Source organism: Pelophylax lessonae, assembly GCF_965119305.1.
Source record: "Pelophylax lessonae genome assembly, chromosome: 2".
NCBI lineage: Eukaryota > Metazoa > Chordata > Amphibia > Anura > Ranidae > Pelophylax > Pelophylax lessonae.
In genome coordinates this window covers 175,283,902-175,302,898 of record NC_138769.1, presented here as the reverse complement: position 1 = coordinate 175,302,898, position 18,997 = coordinate 175,283,902, and the positions used below count along the sequence as shown (strand labels likewise).

At 40.6% G+C, this 18,997-nt stretch overlaps 2 protein-coding genes across 4 annotated transcripts in view; one reads left to right on the top strand and one right to left on the bottom strand.

Moving 5' to 3' along the window:
- Positions 1-466: 466 nt before the first annotated feature.
- Positions 467-18,997, bottom strand: part of PHKA2 (phosphorylase kinase regulatory subunit alpha 2) — a 187,671-nt gene continuing 169,140 nt past the window's right edge. For all 3 annotated transcript variants that reach the window (XM_082247709.1, XM_082247711.1, XM_082247710.1), the window contains 4 exons: positions 13,970-14,143; positions 7,506-7,559; positions 5,301-5,501; positions 467-917 (listed from right to left, as the gene is read on the bottom strand). In XM_082247709.1, coding sequence (XP_082103835.1) covers positions 744-917; positions 5,301-5,501; positions 7,506-7,559; positions 13,970-14,143 — 603 coding nt within the window. In that variant the 3' untranslated portion in view covers positions 467-743. The remainder of the gene's footprint in view (positions 918-5,300; positions 5,502-7,505; positions 7,560-13,969; positions 14,144-18,997) is intronic.
- On the top strand, positions 4,086-4,752 carry LOC309547735 (small ribosomal subunit protein uS4-like; the record flags this gene model as incomplete). Its single annotated transcript, XM_082247712.1, is given in 3 exon segments — positions 4,086-4,112; positions 4,116-4,136; positions 4,140-4,752. Coding segments are annotated over 3 exon segments (582 nt in total). The 3' UTR covers positions 4,674-4,752.

The window sequence follows — 18,997 nt, the reverse complement described above, 5'->3', positions numbered from 1 at the left end:
TTTAATTTGCAAAGTAGATTTTCACTTAGCTTAGTGAATAAGGTGAAGCTGTGCTGACCTCAAACACTCAATCACCTGCAAGGAAAACTCTTTGCATGTAATTGAGCATTCTTTGCAAAGTGGATTTTCTCTTAGCTTCATCTGATTCACAAAGCCAAGTGAAAATTCATTTTGCAAAGTGAACTTGCTCTACTCCTTTAGTAAATAAAAAAACAATGTGTGGTTTAACAAAGCTGTTATACATTTTATGTTGTGAGCAAACCCTAAGTTATGTGGGGCTGGAATGTTCCTAAACATAGCAGACTTTTTTCAGCAATTCCACTGAGCCTGTAACCTGCCCAAAAAATGACGATTTTTTTGAAGTATGTACCGTTTGTGCAGTTGGTTACAAAGGAAAAGCTGGTAAAGTGGGGACTATTTTGAAATCTAGAAAAGCATTGGACTAGTTTAAGAGTTAACATTTTCTAACATTCTATCCTATTTAAATGAAGACATATTCTTCTGAAATGTAGGAAATATTGCTATAAATATTGTGTGTAAACTGAATTTTTAAATGACATTGTTCCCACAGCCCATGCTTTTACAAGAATAGTTCTTGGTTCATGTTATAATTAAAAGATTCCATCTGTAACAAGAATAAACAGGTAACCTTACTGAAATGCTTTTGAATGTAAAGTAACAGCTGCACAGCCTTTTTCCTCTTACAAAAACAGAACAACTCATCTATATGGCAGCCTGACCTCTCACTGCATCATACAACTTGTACTGGGTAAAAAGTCCTGTAGGTAACTGGCCACGGCTTTGGTCAAGTAAGTCATTGTACCAAAGGCCCCACTGGGAGCACTGTCATAGAAAAAGTTGCAGATCCCCGTTGCTGGATCTTGCTCAAGGTAAAAATCTCCAGCTCCATAAGCTTTCTGAAAAAGAGAAAATTGAGAAAATAACGGAAGGTTTTGAAGAAATGTATACATGGGAGTAGTATATTTAAGGAATATAATATAGACAGCCTAAAGATTATTTACTTGGAGTTTAGAATTAACAAGGACCTGGAAAAAAGGTTATATGATGCTACTCCTTGATTAAGGGTGTGAAAAAGGTCCCATGACATCTACAGCTGCAAGAAAAAGTATGTAAACCCTTTGGAATGATATGGATTTCTGCACAAATTGGTCATAAAACGTGATCTGATCATCATATAAGTCACAACAATAGAAAATCACATTCTGCTTAAACTAATAACACACAAAGAAAGAAATGTTGCCATGTTTTTATTGAACACACCATGTAAACATTCACAGTGCAGGTGGAAAAAGTATGTGAAGCCTTGCATTTATTAACTGGTTGAACCTCCTTTGGCAGCAATAACTTCAACCAAACGTTTCCTGTAGTTGCAGATCAGACGTACACAACGGTTAGGAGTTAGGACCATTCCTCTTTACAGAACTGTTTCAGTTCAGCAATATTCTTGGGATGTCTGGTGTGAATCGCTTTCTTGAGGTCATGCCACAGCATCTCAATCGGGTTGAGGTCAGGACTCTGACTGGGCCACTTCAGAAGGCGTATTTTCTTCTGTTTAAGCTATTCTGTTGTTGATTTACTTCTATGCTTTGGGTCATTGTCCTGTTGCAACACCCATCTTCTGTTGAGCTTCAGCTGGTAGACAGATGGCCTTAAGTTCTCCTGCAAAATGTCTTGATAAACGTGGGAATTAATTTTCCTTCGATGATAGCAATCTGTCCAGGCCCTGACGCAGCAAAGCAGCCCCAAACCATGATGCCCCCACCACCATACTTCACAGTTGGGATGAGGTTTTGATGTTGGTGTTCTGTGCGTCTTTTTCACCACACATGGTGTTGTGTGTTTCTTCCAAACAACTCAACTTTGGTTTCATCTGTCCACAGAATATTTTGCCAGTACTGCTGTGGATCATCCAGGTGCTCTTGTGCAAACTGTAAATGTGCAGCAATGTTTTGTTTGGCTTCCTCTGTGGTATCCTCCCATGAAATCCATTCTTGTTTAGTGTTTTAGATTCGCTAACAGGGATGTTAGCATTTGCCAGTGACTTTTGTAAGTCTTTAGCTGACACTCTAGGATTCTTCTTCACCTCATTGAGCAGTCTGCGCTGTGCTCTTGCAGTCATCTTTACAGGACAGACACTCCTAGGGAGAGTAGCAGCAGTGCTGAACTTTTCTCCATTTATAGACAATTTGTCTTACAGTGGACTGATGAACAGCATGGCTTTTGGAGATACTTTTATAACCCTTTCCAGCTTTATGCAAGTCAACAATTCTTAATTGTAGGTCTTCTGAGAGCTCTTTTGTGCGAGGCATCATTCACATCAGGCAATGCTTCTTTTGAAAAGCAAACCCAGAACTGGTGTGTGTTTTTTTATAGGGCAGGGCAGCTGTAACAAACACCTCCAATCTCATCTCATTGATTGGACTCCAGTTGGCTGACATCTCACTCCATCTAGCTCTTGGAGATGTCATTAGTCTAGGGGTTTACATACTTTTTACACCAGAACTGTGAATGTTTACATGGTGTGTTCAATAAAAACATGGCAACATTTCATTATTTGTGTGTTATTAGTTTAAGCAGACTGTGATTGTCTATTGTTGTGACTTAAGATGATGATCAGATCACATTTTATGACCAATTTGTGCAGAAATCCATATCATTCCAAAGGGTTCACATACTTTTTCTTGCTGCTGTATTTGGTAATAATATCTGACATATACCAAAACTCATTCAGAAGCTGGTGATAGCTTCCAGAGATCAACTGAGCTAGACAAAATTCCTACGTAGAGTGTACTTTACTCCATAGAGGTTGCACAAAAATCTATCCACAACTGTCCTCTAACTGTATGGCTACTCTACGGCTGAAGTTACTTATTTTCACATGTTCTGGACATGCCCATGGGTGGCACAGTTTTGGACGGAAGTTTTTGATTTTATCAACACCCGTTTACAACTGTACCTCCCTTGTACTCCAGAATTTGCACTGTTGGGCGTACATGATGATGAGCAAAGATCCAGGTATACCAAGCTGCTGATATATTTACTTACATATATACTTCCCCCTCCCTTCCCACGTTATCTTCTTGGAAATCTATCATAAATGTGTGATATGTATATATGAAAGTGAAACAATAATGTGTCAGCACCACAAAAAACTTAAATACAGCAGCATGCAAACAGTGTATATATACTAACACTAACAGTGAACAATAAAAGAAGGTTGCAGCGCTGTGATACAATAATAAAGTGCAATCGACCATATCCCAAGGCTAAATGAGACATGAACAGGCTATATATATATAAAATCTAAAAGACCAAATATCAAAATACAAGTGAAAATAAATTGTGGTAGTTCCCGGTGTTCAATGATAATTCCAATGTGTCACCACGGTGATATCCTCCACCAAGTAGTAGGATTGCGAACTCACCGGAACCATATACTGTCTAGATTATAGGACAGCAAACACGCCATGGTATAAATAATATCTCTCTCTGGAAGTGGTCTCAGTAACCAAAATATATGCGCCCCTGCGCTTTTAAATGATGTCCTCATACAGGGTATACGAACCGATCATAAAGGATGAATCACCAAACATGAGAAATAAAATCTCATAGTGTAGTATTTATTAAAATAGTATGAAATATAATATAATAAAAAAAAAAAAAAAAACAGTGACTCACTGTGCAATATCAGTGGTCAGAATAAAATGTAGGCACAATATTATTACAGATCCAAATACAAGGTCCATAAAGTGCAATGCAGCTGAAGCAGAAAAAAATGCACTCACTATGAAAGCCGCCAAACTAAAAATAGGATGGTGGCTAGGGACATTCAGACATGTGTCTCTGCTCTACGGCCTTTTCACATCACACGCTTCTTCAGAAGCTTCAGACCTTCATGAGCGCTTATCCATTATTTTTCCTTTCTACTGATTTGTATGTCGTGACACTACAGGGATTGGCTGCTGTTTGCTGGGTCTACCTTGTTATTATTTGGATCCCCCTCTTTCTTTATTCAAATTTTTGGAACCGGCTTTTTCTCACAGTGGCTCGGTGGATAGCCTAAAATGCCTGTAGCCAGAAGCTGGGTTTGTTGAAAAAAGACCTATGTCACTACGTGACGTACTTTTGAAAAGTCGCGGTTGGACCAGGAGTTACAACTAATTGGTGAATATGGTCTGCGTAACAAGCGTGAGGTTTGGCGGGTGAAGTTCACCCTTGCAAAGATCCGTAAGGCTGCCAGAGAACTGCTTACGCTAGACGAGAAAGATCCAAAATGTTTGTTTGAAGGAAATGCCCTGCTTAGACGACTGGTGCGTATTGGTGTGTTGGATGAGGGGAAGATGAAGCTCGATTATATTCTGGGCTTAAAAATTGAAGACTTCTTGGAACGGCGTCTCCAAACACAGGTCTTTAAGTTGGGTTTGGCAAAGTCCATTCACCATGCCCAGGTTCTCATCAGACAGAGGCATATCCGGGTTCGAAAGCAAGTAGTGAACATCCCATCGTTCATTGTGCGTCTGGATTCTCAGAAGCATATTGACTTCTCCCTACGTTCACCTTACGGAGGTGAACGTCCTGGCCGCGTGAAGAGAAAGAATGCAAAGAAAGGACAGGGAGGGGCTGGAGGAGGAGATGATGAGGAGGAAGATTAAAATTTGAAAAAATATTCCTTTCATCCCTTGATGAAAACATGAATAAAACAGTTGTGTTCACTTAAAAAAAAATTAAAAATTTGGAACCGCATTGGTTTTCTGTACCAACCTCATGACTATACTGTATATTACCAATGGGAGAAATCCAGAGAAGGTACATTAGCTGCAGCGGGAAGTCACTCACTTTGGGGAACAATGTGAATCAACATATTGTTGGATTCCTCTAAAAGTAAACAAGTCAAATATTATAGTATATTCTACTTTCATCTGTCACCTGCTGTTGCTTCTGCCTCTCCACTTACTTGTTTCCAAATGCATAACAATAAATGTTTCAGATTTGGAGATGGGATAGAATGAGGTTTTGTATAATGTATATAGGCTTGAGGTGAGTCTAGGTGGTGGTAGGGTGGCTCATGGTGTCCTACATTTTCCTAGGATCAGAGCTAAGAAAAAATGTAGATATCAATCTGTGCTATATACCAAACTATAGTTAAGGAGAGGGACACATCTAATTTTACACTGAAGACTCTGAAACAGGCAATACGGGGAATTATGGCATAAAAATAAAGAGAAGAAGGAAGAGAAGAACAGATTTTGTTTCAAAGCCCAAGAGAAAGTATTCCATACCTGGTCCTGAAGGAACAGATCACTGGCCATGTGGACAATACGATCCACATGGATGATGCCTCCAATGTTATTCACGTCCATGTCTGACACTAGAGTGAGAACATGTATGGCCTCCACTAGCAGCTGCCTGTACTCAGGCTGAGGAACATGATTGAGGACAGACTCCACATGGACAGCAAACTTTATTTCACAAGCTGTCATCTATAAAAAAATAAAAATAAAGCCATTCTAAGGTGTTTGTACAAATAAATACCGTATTTTCCGGCGTATAAGACGACTGGGCGTATAAAACGACCCCCCTATTACATGATCTACTCGTAAAACTTATACTTAGGTTACCTTGGAGATATTATACTCGGCGTATAAGACGACCTCCCATTTTCGGGGGATTTTTTTGAGGTTCAAAAGTAGTCTTATACGCCAGAAAATACAGTAATGCAAATATCTAACAAAAACAACTGGTAGCTTTTAACAATATGGGTATAAAAAATGTCAACTTCTTTAGACTTTGCAAATATAGCAGGTGGGACTATAGAATAATTTATAATTATTAGCTGCCATGAGCAATAAAATGATTTTGATTATTCCAACATAACGTAATCAACGTCTTTGATCCAATTTTGGAGCTCCAATCAATAATGTGCTCAGATAATAAAGTGATCTGCAACCTCACTCGTGCTCCCCCCTCCTGAGTGAAGGCTCACCTCAAGAGATGTGACCCCACAAATAAGCTAAGTTAGAATGCGCTTGTGAACCTCCCTGAGTACAATCAATATGATGTAGATCTCATGTTCGCTTGTGCTCACACATACCCCGATCTCCCAGTCAGATTTGATGATACAAAAATTGAGAGGGCTCCAATAGTGCTTATATCGTTTAAAATCCTGCCTTTATTTATTCAAACAATTGAGTTCTCACATGTTCATGGTGTTTCCAGCACACCAGTCTATGTCGAACAAATGTTAAAAGTCTCCAAAGCCGCACAACCATTAGGATAATCAGACTCCTCAACCTCATACGAGTCTGACTGCCTTCATCATCCTTGCCCCTCCCCTACGCGTGTCGACACAGGGTCACGCGCCTTCCTCAGGGGATTCCTCAGAGGAATTCACTTTTGATGTCATTGAATATTCCAGAGGGATCTGGGGACAGTTGTATATGTTGAAGCGCTGGAAAGTTCAGGCCTGAGCAACAAAGATAACCTAAAACTGTTGGCATATGCAGAATGTCTGGTCTATAATCTGATGAAATGCCCAGGATGATACAGGCACTTCCAGTGCTTCAACATATACAACTGTCCCCAGATCCCTCTGGAATATTCAAAGACATCAAAAGTGGATTCCTCTGAGGAATCCCCTTGAGGAAAACGCGTGACCCTGTGTCGACACGCAAAAGGGAGGGGCAAGGACGGTGAAGGCAGTCGGACTCGTATGAGGTTGAGGAGTCTGATTATGGGATTATGCGCTGGAAGCACCATGAGCATGTGAGTACTCAATTGTTTAAATAAATAAAGACATTTTTTTAAAGGGTATAAGCACTATTGGAGCCCTCTCAATTTTTTGTATCAACACGTCTGACTGGGAGATTGGTGTATGTGTGAGCAGAAGCGGCCATAAGATCTACATCATACTGATTGATCCCAGGGAGGTTCACAAGCGCATTCTGAACTAGCTTAATTGTGGGGTCATATCTCTTGAGGTGAGCCTTCACTCAGGAGGGGGGGGGGGGGGGAACACAAGTGAGGTGGCAGATCACTTTATTATCAGAGCACATTATTCATTGGAGCACCAAAACTGGATTAAAGACGTTGATCACGTTATGTTGGAATAATCACAGCATAGGGGAATATATGAACTGTGGATTACATAACACTTATACTATACTGCATGTTTATTACACATAATTTAAGCTACATTATATTTTATGCACAATTTTATGTTTTATTAATTGTTGTTTATGTTTGCACATCATTGATAATGTAGCGCGGCATTTATATAGTTTTGGATTAAGTAAGCAAAATAATAAGAGTGTGATCAGTGTCAGCATCTGGTTCCGTAGGTTATTCTTACTTCTACTACTAGTGAATTTACATGGTAGCTTGTGAGACTCTCTTTGCATAATGTTTTTGTTTGCTTACATCTATGTATTTTTTCAATTCAACATCGTAATTTTATTGTATTTTGTACATTTAGGTGTTTAGTATACCTCTCTTGTGCTTGATGATGGAAGAACATATCCATCAATTGACAATCCATGACACTGTAAAAAAAAAAAAAAAAATAATCACACAGTTAAAAGGAAAGGGTATAGGAATATTAAGTATAATATTAAAGTATGAATTCAAACTAGATGTATTATCTTTATCTCACTTTTATTGTCTACATAACCATGCATTGGTTTGACAGGATTTATTACATAATATACTATGAGAGACCATTTTTCATACAAAAACTGCAAGATGTACCCACTAACACAATCAAACAAGCAGAATGCCAGCACATTCATCTCCAGAATCACTCTCATAAAGGAAGATGTATGGCCATTGAAGGTTGACTAACTTTATTTAATCTGAGTTCTCTGTGAACCACTGCCAACAGAATTCAGATCTCTATGGTTTATAGTGACTGTACTTGCTGAAACCTATGATGTCTATCTTCCATTTTCTGCTTTGAGTATCATCAATTAGCATCCAATGCAAGTCTAAATCTGATTGGTGGCTGTAAAGAGGCGTTAAAATGTTTTATATCAGGCTTTCCATATGTAAAAGACAGCTAAGAGCCTGCAGTGTTTTTTTTTGGGGAATAGCTCTCCAGTATAACAATGGGTTCTCAGATCACCAAATTACTGGCAAAAGGGAGTGGATGGTCTGGAGCACTAGAGCAGTGATTGGATTAAAAACTACAGTATTAAGGTACACAAAAGTGTACCTTTAATGCCCAAAGGTCAGCACCGGTCTTCACGTCTGTCCACCTGATACCAACAATCAAAACATACAATGATAAAAGTCTGCAGTATAATGAATACTTTTTCAAGTAGACCCTATGTTTCACACACATTGAATAGAGAAGGATCTTATTTTTTTTTTTTCTGATATCTTTTTTGGCACCTCTGGCATAAGCTGGCAATACACAGTCATTATTTTTTTTTGTTTGTTTAGCTTTTAAACCCGTCTAAAATTTACATTGCATGTGGCCAGCTTCACAAAGCTGTCAAGATAGCAGAACTTTACTTTCCATGTTAATTCTACTCAAGATAATTGGCTCATCTGCTTCATCTTCACACATGCCCTTTGATTTTTTTAGATTAATTTGTAAAGCTGAAGTTTAGTGAAAAACAAAAAACAAAAAAACAAAAAAAAAAAAAATGGCAACAGGAACGCTACTTATCATGAATAAGGAGCGTTCCATGTACTGGTGGCTGCTGTGTTAGGTTAAAATCCTATGTCTCCTACCCCTAGATACCCCCAAAATGGTGCTTTTCTAGTGCTGTTGGTGTTAATAACAGCTGCAGCTGTAATAGTCACTCGTCAAGAGCTGACTTTGCCCATCCTTTCTGCCCCCATGATATACATAAACACTGTACTATTAGTTCCCACAAAGAAAAGCACTCTATGAATAGAGGATGGGTAGATGAATGAAAGATCTACGTCCTCCATTTAAGGTCTTTAAAATAGTCCTAAAGACCTCAATGACCTCCTTTCTTCTATTCGTTTAATGGCTTATTTATGACATCATCCAAGATACACAGGATGAGCATTAGAGATATTAAACATACCTGCCTGATGCAGAAAAGGACAGCAAAGGACTCAAATATATTCCTCTTATGTTCTACATATGTTTTATATATTTCTTTCATGAGAAGAATTTAAAATGAACACAAGCTTGGCTACTATTGCATTCAAATGCTTTCTCATAGTCCAAAAACTGAATATTTTGGGTTGTACTGTACAGAAATGGCAGAAATTACAACAGTGTAATAATGCATCTGCAGCTTTCACTGTCCCTAAATTGCCCTTTGTGGAGTATTATCAATAATTCTTTCTTCCATTCACCAGCATATATTCCTCTTACTAAATTCATGAGAAGATAGGAGGGAGAACAGTCAATAAACGATTGGCTTCAATAATACATGAGGCTCTGAAGGCAGGGGAAGCTCCTTGGCTCTGACAATCTCTTTATCTTTTTAGAAGGTGGGCTTGTGTGGAGGTTATAGGTGGCAATTTTAATGTTTGTTTTCTGCGGTTGTCCAATTTTTCCCTTTAGGACCAGCAGAGAGTAGCGTACTGGTAATTGTAAACTGGATTTCTGCATAGGAATGTGGTGATTGCTTAATTTTCTTCTTATGGTAACGCGAACTTGCATGTTGATGGGTCCAATATTAGTGCATCTTTCATTAATTTAATCTGCCTTTGTACGTTTCCATTCCCAATCCTCCTTAGCCGTTGTACTTCTCCCGCCTTGGTAATAGGCCTGTTTGTGCATTTCAGCATTAGTAATTATTTGTAGAAACTCTCCATGCAGCATTGTACATAGTACCCCTACTCATTCACCAATAAAAAAATAAATGTGTAGTTAATAAAAGACATTAGACAGTTTCTGACAAGTCCTCTATTTAAAAAATAAAAAAACAATGTCCCTGGTGTAGATCCATCGGTAATCACGATGCCTGCCAGCACCACAAACACAAAAAAAAAGGTCAACTCATGCCGAAGGCTTCTGCTGTCTGTCAGCTCTGACAGTTTTAAAATAACTAAGAGGCAGCGCCACCGAAGGATCCTACACCCTTGCAACGTCATCAGCAGGGGCATGCTGGGTTGATGACGTCACAAGGGGGTGGGGTCACCAGGTGATGTCACCAGGTGTGCCGACCCTTAGATATTTAAGAACTGTCAGACGGCGGAGCTTGCAGATGGCGGGGGCCTTCGGCACAAGCCAACCTTTTCCTTTTATTCAGGTCGGCAGTGGCAGCGGGTGTCATGATTGATGATAGATCACCGGGAATATTTTTTACATTTTTCTTTAATAAAGGACTTGCCAAAAACTGTCTAATGTCTTTTTTACACTACACATTTTTTTTTTTTTTTTTTGGTGAATGAGTATGGGGTACTATGTACACTATACTCATTCACATAAGGGGGGGGGGGGTTGTGATAAGCCCCTTGCCTACAGATCCCCACAATCACTGTCCATGGATGTGGTGAAGAGGCCCTTGTCTCCATCAACATGAGGACATGAGGATAAGGTGCTCTGGGGCAGCCCCTGCCCTAAACCACCCCCCTCCCACATTGAGGGCATGTTGCCTGGTATGGTACGGGGGGGAAGCGTTTGCTCATCCCCTCACTTTTCTGTACTGCCAAGCTGCATAAGGTTCCGTTATGGATTTTGGGAGGGGCCCCATGCCAGTTTTTTTTACATTTTGGCATGGGGTTTCCCTTTAAAATCTATACAAAGGTATGGATTTTGGGGGGGGGGGCTCAAAAACATTTTTCCCGATGTTGTAATTGGTGGAAATTTTTCTTTGCTTTCAGTTGTCACCAGGGGACCCTGCTGACAGCTGATGACTCATTAGTTGTTAAGGACGTGGCGGCCACCCACTCCTTAACAACCATAACAGTTACTGGTTGTTAAGGACCCCAAGGGCCTTCTGCTCCTTAACAACCAGTTAGTGACAGTTTGTAGTAAAGATTACCACAGGGTTTCACTTCTAAAATACCACATAACTTCCTAAAATAACTCATGCGATATTTTAGTAGCGTTTTTTAGTGAATGCTAAAAAACCTTTTGAAAAACGTTATGCAGTATCTTACTGCATACTCGGATGCCTTAAAATACCACTTTGTGAATGGAGTCCAATGACTCTTCATGTGCTATTGTAAGTATATCTAAAATGATTTTAGCTCAGTATGAGGCTTTTCATTGCAGACCATCACCTTGATGAATCTATGCCATGAAGAATTAACACACTTCTGAAGGCAGAAGGGGGTCCAGCCTGGTACAAGCAAGGTGTACCTAATAAAGTGGCCAGGGAGTATATATATATATATATATATATATATATATATAATCTCACAAAAGTGAGTACACCCCTCACATTTTTGTAAATGTTTCATTATATCTTTTCATATGACAACACTTAAGAAATTACACTTTGCTACAATGTAAAGTAGTGAGTGTACAGCTTGTATAACAGTGTAAATTTGCTGCCCCCTCAAAAAAACTGAACACATAGCCATTAATGTCTTATCCGCTGGCAACAAAAGTGAGTACACCCTTAAGTGAAAATGTCCTAATTGGGCCCAATTAGCCATTCCCCCCCGGTGTCATGGAACTCCTTAGTATTACAAGGTTTCAGGTGTAAATGGGGAGCAGGTATGTTAAATTTGGTGTTATCGCTCTCAGTGGTTTAACAGGACAGGTTCCACTCAGAACAGGCCTCGCCATGGTCGACCAAAGAAGTTGAGTGCACGTATTCAGCGTCATATCCAGAGGTTATCTTTGGCAAATAGATGTATGAGTCTTGCCAGAATTGCTGCAGAGGTTGAAGGGGTAGGGGGTCAGCCTACCATTGCTCAGACCACATGCCACACACTACATCAAATTGGTCTGCATGGCTGTTGTCCCAGAAGGAAGCCTCTTCTAAATATGATGTACAAGAAAGCCCGCAAACAGTTTGCTGAAGACAAGCAGACTAAGGACATGGATTAATGGAACCATGTCCTGTGGTCTGATGAGAGCAAGATAAACCTATTTGGTTCAGGTGGTGTCAAGCGTGTGTGGCGGCAACCAGGTGAGGAGTACAAAGACAAGTATGTCTTACCTACAGTCAAGCATGGTGGTGGGAGTGTCATGGTCTGGGGCTGAATGAGTTCTGCCGGAACTGGGGAGCTACATTTCATTGAGGGAACCATGAATGCCAAAATGTACTGTGACAAACTGAAGCAGAGTATGATCCCCTCCCTTCGGAGACTGGGCCACAGGGCAGTGTTCCAACATGATAACGACCCCAAACACACCTCCAAGATAATCACTGCCTTGCTAAAGAAGCTGAGGGTAAAGGTGATAAATATGCCAAGCATGTCTCCAGACCTAAACCCTTATGAGCATCTGTTGGGCATCCTCAAACAGAAGGTGGATTAGCGCACGGTCTCTAACATCTACCAGCTCCCTGATGTTGTCATGGAGGAGTGGAAGAGGACTCTAGTGGCAATCTGTGAAGCTCTGGTGAACTCGATGTCAAAGAGGGTTAAGGCAGTGCTAGAAAATAATGGTGGCCAAACAAAATATTGACACATTTGGACATTTTCACTTAGGGGTGTACTCACTTTTGTTGCCAGTGGTTTAGACATTAATGGCGGTGTGTTGAGTTATTTTGAGGAGACAGCAAATTTACACTGTTATACAAGCTGTGCACTCACTACTTTACATTGTAGCAAAGTGTAATTTCTTCAGTGTTGTCACATGAAAAGATATAATAAACTAATTACATAAATGTGAGGGGTGTACTCACTTTTGTGAGATAATATATATATATATATATATATATATATATATATATATATACGGCTACAGAAAAAAGAACTGATAACAGAGGATATATGGCCTGGCCTTCCAATATCACAAATGGTGCTGTGTATGTGTTTATTCACTTTTTCAAAACATACCATCATCATACGTGAAGACTTAACTTGCTGCTTAGGTTTGATGATCTTTAGTCTACAAAATAAGAGATCCTCAAAAGAGCTTGGAACGCACAGAGGTTTATTGAAATGTAAAGCACAGATACATTGGGAAAAAAACAGCTAAAGCTTGATGCATTTTGTACCAGCAGGTGCTTAGTCATATGGCCATATGATTAAGCATTATGATTAAGGACTTGCTGATGCGAAAAGCACTAAAACATTAGTTGGTTTTCCTGGATGTATCCGTGCTTTACATTTCAATAAACCCCTGTGCGTTGCATTGCTGATCCCAGAATCTCTTTCTTTTGTGGATTTGTGAGGACAGCCTAGGCAAGTCTAAGATATACAGGAATGGTTACTTATGGCACTTTTCCACTGCAAGTACCGGCTCGGCCCTGCTTGGCCCGGTTTGCTTTTCCACTGCTGGTACTGCATGGTGCGGTGTTGGAACGGTTCGGTACGGTACGGTATGGTTTGCTTTTCCACTAAAGTAGTACTAAAGTTAAGTGGGTGGGATAACAACGGGGTGGGTGGGATTCTCTGACCAATCAGTGGCTAGTAGTGACTGCATGCAAAGGATTGTGGGATATGGTACCGGGTATGGTACCTCTTGGAACCACAATCGAGGTGGTACTGTTTTTGAGAGCCGTACCGTTCGGTTCCATGCAGTGGAAAAGCGCCGCCATACCGTACCGAACCATTCCTACACCATACCATGCGGTACCAACAGTCGAAAAGCACAAAAGCGAGCCGAACCGTTCGGTTCCATGCAGTGGAAAAGCGCCATATGTGTTTTTATAGTTTGATGATTTTTATTTGAGAGTTGTTGATAAACTGCAAAATAGTGATATGGCCAAAATGAATAAGTAACCATTGCCATGTACTGTATAAAGTAGTTTAATAAAAAGTCTCTAGCCAATTTCTTTTCTATTATATAATATTGTACTGTCCTGGTAAGCTCGCAGAAAACAGATTTATTTTTATTTCTTACCTTTTGAAGGAGGCTCCACACTTTCTGGTAAAAACCCATTGGTACCCTATTAATGGCTCCATCGAGTCTTCTCCTTCTTAGCCACTGGCCTTGGTGATCATCCCATATAAGCTGGGGTCCACTAGATGCTGTTGGAGACAAAGTTCCAGTAGGAGATGAAGGACTGCTACATCTCTGAAACAAAACGTGAAAGCCCCATCAGTTATCAGCTTACATATAGACATTAAATCTAAAGTTTGGGGTTAGTAGGATCATCCAAGATTAGTAATTCCATGAAGAAAAGTAATAACTGTGATTTTCTGCAATATAAAAAGAATTAACACACTGAAAAAGATGAACAAGAGAAAAGTATCATGAATAGTCAACTAGTGGCTTCCCAGTACTATGGAACTACAAATCCCAGCATATCAAGTTAGGTAACATATAGCACTTTAGACTCTGGAAGGCCAAATGCCAGCATGTCCTGACATTTGGAAGCTCACATGATTATTTCCTCTGTAAACACTGCATACCATGCACTGCCTCTATGTACACAGTTACACATTAAATTGAAACAGTTAATGTCAGCTTCCTCTACAAAAGTCATCACTGAACCATACACTAAATCACACTTTGTAGCCAATTTTATATTAATTACAGTTTTATAATATCAATGGTATAAGCATATGTTCTGGGTTCAATTCCCAAACCTGTCTTTCTCTTGTTCAGCTGTCATTTCTTTGATACCACACCTTGGTTACTTCATATCCCTCAGATATCAATTCACAAACACATACTGTTTTAAAACTTTAGTTTTGTAAGAAGTTGTATTTTGCTGCTACTCTTGCTATCGCCATAAGTAATATTTTATCATCTCATGTCACTGGCATATGGCATACGTCAACACCAACGGGGGGTGGGTGGGGATGGGGGTTCAATGTGTGTAAACCTGACAAGCCAACTGTCAGGTGGACATCCGTGGTCCATTCACCCCCCTCGCCCCCCCACGCATACCTCTGTCATGTATCCTGGGCTCTATGTTCCAACCTGCAGGTCTGGGAACCCAATGGTGGATGCTGCTGGGTAGAGAGGAAATAGACCAGCAAACATCACTGATCTCCCTAACCTAGGAAGAACCCAGAAACTATGTGTATTACATCACTGCTGGGTTTGGCTGTTTATTTTTCCGGCTGCTGTGACCAGGAAGAAGCTAACTGGTCCCAATCTGTGCTCCATTAGCTTTAATGGAGGCCAGGTGAGACATTAGGGGTCGAAAAAATGTATCTTTAACCACTTGCCGACTGCTCACAGTATATTTACTGCGGCAGTCAGCCCCTCACAGGCAGAGCGACGTAGGTCTACGTCGCTAGCCTGTGAGGCTCTGGGGAGCGAGCGCGCGCCCGCGGAGGCGCGCTCCCGGACCCCCCCGCGCGTGTGACCGGCGGACCCGATGTCCGCCGGTCACTCGGCGATCGTCGGGGGAGAGGGAGAAAGTCAGGCGGCTTGTGTAAACAAGCCACCTGTCATTCTCCTCGGTGTAAAAACACTGATCACACGGATCTACTATGTAGAACCGTTGATCAGTGTCCTTACAGCTCAAGCCACAGCCAATCACAGTAGAAAGCATGCCCCTAGGGACACACACAGCCCCTCCCTCCCAAATAAAGTTAACCCCTTCACTACCAGTGTATTTTTACAGTAACAGTGCATATGTATAGCACTGATTACTGTAGAAATGTCACTGGTAACCCCAAAAGTGTCAAAAATGTCAGTCAAGGGTCCGATCTGTCCGCCCCAATGTCGCAGTACCGCAAAAAAAATCGCAGATCGCCGCCATTACACGTTAAAAAAAAAAACAACAAAAATGACAGAAATCTTTCCCTTTGTTCGTAAACGCGATAACTTTTGCGCAAACCAATAAAAATACGCTTTTTGCGATTTTTTTTACCAAACATATGTAGCATAAAACAAATTGGCCGAAAATGTTAAAAAATTTTGATTTTTAAATTTTTTTTTGGGGAATTTCATATAAAAAAATGTGAAAAATATTGTTATTTTTGCAAAATTTACGATCTTTTTTTGTTTATAGCGCAAAAAGTAAAAAGCGCACAGGTGATCAAATACCACCAAAAGAAAGCTCTGTTTGTGGGAAAAAAGGACGTCAAATTCGTTTAGGTACAGCGTCGCACGACCGCGCAATTGTCCGTTAAAGTCACGCAGTACCGAATCGCAAAATACCCCCTGGTCGTTTAGCAGGAAAATCCTCCGGGGCTAAAGTGGTTAAAGAGAACCTTTGACAAAAAAATCACATCACTAAAGTTAAACTAAGGGCACATCCATTACCCAATTTGTTTTTTAAATATACAAGATGAGGTTACACTGAGTAAATTGATACTTAACATCTCAAGCCTTAAAACCACGTGTGTGCCCATGAAATGGTGACAACTTTAAGCACCCTAAATTATCCGCTCCTGCTCCTTTTTTGGGCAAAAAACTTCACGCGATGCTATTTGCGGCGATTGCTGCATGATAAATCGCACGACAATCGCAGCATAACCGCACAGCGCTTTAGGTGCCTTTGAAAATAATGAACATGCATTTTGCAATTGTAGTGGGTTTTCAGATTGCAGGCATAATCGCAGCGATTCTGCCGCAAGCCCAAAACTCCCAGGTTTGTCTGGGGTGTTAAAGGGTCAGTTTGTCACCATTTCATGAGCACACATGTGGTTTTAAGGCTTAAGATGTTAGGTATCAATTTACTCAGTGTAACCTCATCTTGTGTATTAAAAAAAAATTAAAAATTGGGTAATGGATTACTTTTGTTTGCCCTTTATTTACTGTAACTTTAAGTGTATTTTCTACTTAGTCTGTCTTAACTGATTTTCTTGAGCTTGATTCAAGAAGAAAGTAATCAGCGAGGATAAAACGATTTGACATAGGTGTGCGCAGCCTATTGCATTAGGGTGAGCACCCCAAAACTCAAATACACATGCATGTGTGTGTGTGTATGTATATATATATATATATATATATATATATATACACACACACAAATACACACATACATACACACACACACATATGCACACAGTATATATACTGTATACACACACAAACCACCCATTTATGTGCCTGCCTGACCCAAGTGCCTTCTCTGACACTCTTGTTCATAATAAAAAATATATCCTTGCAGTAGGGCCCCCCATACTGCATGGCTTAAATGCTCATAATAATAATACCTAAAGGATAGGTTCACCTTTTTATTAAAAAATAATAAATGCAAATTTTTTGCTGGTGCATTATTATTTATTAAAACCGGAGATTGCAAAGTATTGTGCCTGCAATCAGCTACAGGTGTGCTGATCTATGTGCTTGCAGCTTTTTTAAACTGCAAGTCTGTCTGCTGCAGTGGAGGATTGAACTTGTAGTTTATACATTCACAGATTCCTATGAATTAAAAGAGAAGTATAGGCTTCTCTTTGTTTCCCCAGTTATACCTACCTAGGTGGATGCAGCATTGGTCCGATTCTGCATCTGTCCCCCTGGCGCACCATTGAGATTTGAGCGATCAAACACCGCCGACTGACAGCTCCCCAAGAAGAGAGCTGCTGACTGTCAGTCACCAGCTCTCTGCTCTGCCCCCTCCCTGCTCACTGGAGTGCTGAGGTGTGGAGAGCAGGGAGCTGAGAGGCTGAGCCGGGTGCCAGTCTAGGCACCTGGTGGATCCCGATTCCGTGGTCGGGATGACGCGGTGCCTGGGCTGACTTCTGTGATGCCAGCAGAGAGCACACTTCAGACCACTCTCTACTGAAAACTTCACTCCTGTGATCCATAGGAGATGTACAACCAAACAAGCTTTGGCTGTACATCTCCTTTAATGATGAGGCTGCGTGGGTGGGAGTGCAGGGGAGGGGAGAGGGCAACTAAAACATGTTACACCCTGTATATAGGTGTAACATGTTCTAAAAGGTGAAGTCATCCTTTAGGCCTGGATCACACCTATGCGGGTTGCAATTGATGCATATTCTAGGTGCATTTTGCGTTTTTCAATACATGTTTTTGATCCATTGATGTCTATGGAACCAAAAATACAACTTGCTGGTCCCTTGCCCTTATCATACAATGCACAGATAACTTGACCCTTAGGAAACCATGTTAAATGTACTGTAGTGTGTTTCTGCAAAACTGAAAACTCACAACAAAATGCATAGATGTAAACCAGGCCTGAAGTGGTCATACAGGCACAGTTTTTTTTTTTTTTTGCTTAGATCAATAGTTGACAGGCTCTTGCATCTACACAAGCTATGTGAATGCAGGAATTCCCCCTGCTGTATTCTGACAGCGGGGACTCCACATTGTCCTTATACACTGATACACTGATTAGTGCTGCAGGTCAAGGTTTTCAGCAGTATGATATGCAATGATGTCAAGGCTTTGGGTGAAGGAAGAGAGCTTGGAATCAGGTAAGTGAAAGAGGATATCCCCCCCAACACTCATACACTGCAAGGATTTACTTTTTCTATTCTTCCTTGAGTTTGGACTGTATTATGCGAATTATTTTGGATTAGGTTAGGAATTACTGGGGCTTCTGAGGTGCTACATAGATGTGTTTTGTTTTTCATTTACGTCCACTATATCTTCTTACTAAAAAAGAATGATTTTAATAAGATATAATGGGTATGTGAAATGCACCCCAGAAGCCCCAGAAATTCATAACCTGTTCAAGAATGTTTTCTCTTTCAGTAAACTTGCCCTGCAAAGTGCAGATCAGGTTTACAGCACAGACTTTTATAGTGAAAAAAGGCAGAGAAGTTCAGGACTCAAATGTAAAAGCTGCAATCTTTCCTGTAAAATGTTCAGTCAGCCCCAGGGGGCGCTCTGGAGTGTGCTGGGCAGGAAGCAGTAATCGGGGGAGGGACTGCACTGTGATGATCTCTTCCTGCTCCGCCCCCCTGTACTGGAGCTGTAAAAGCTCTGACTCAGCCAGACAGGAACCCAAGGAGAGACAGAGTTTTTCCCTGACTGCTCCCTGAGAGAGGAATCCGGCAA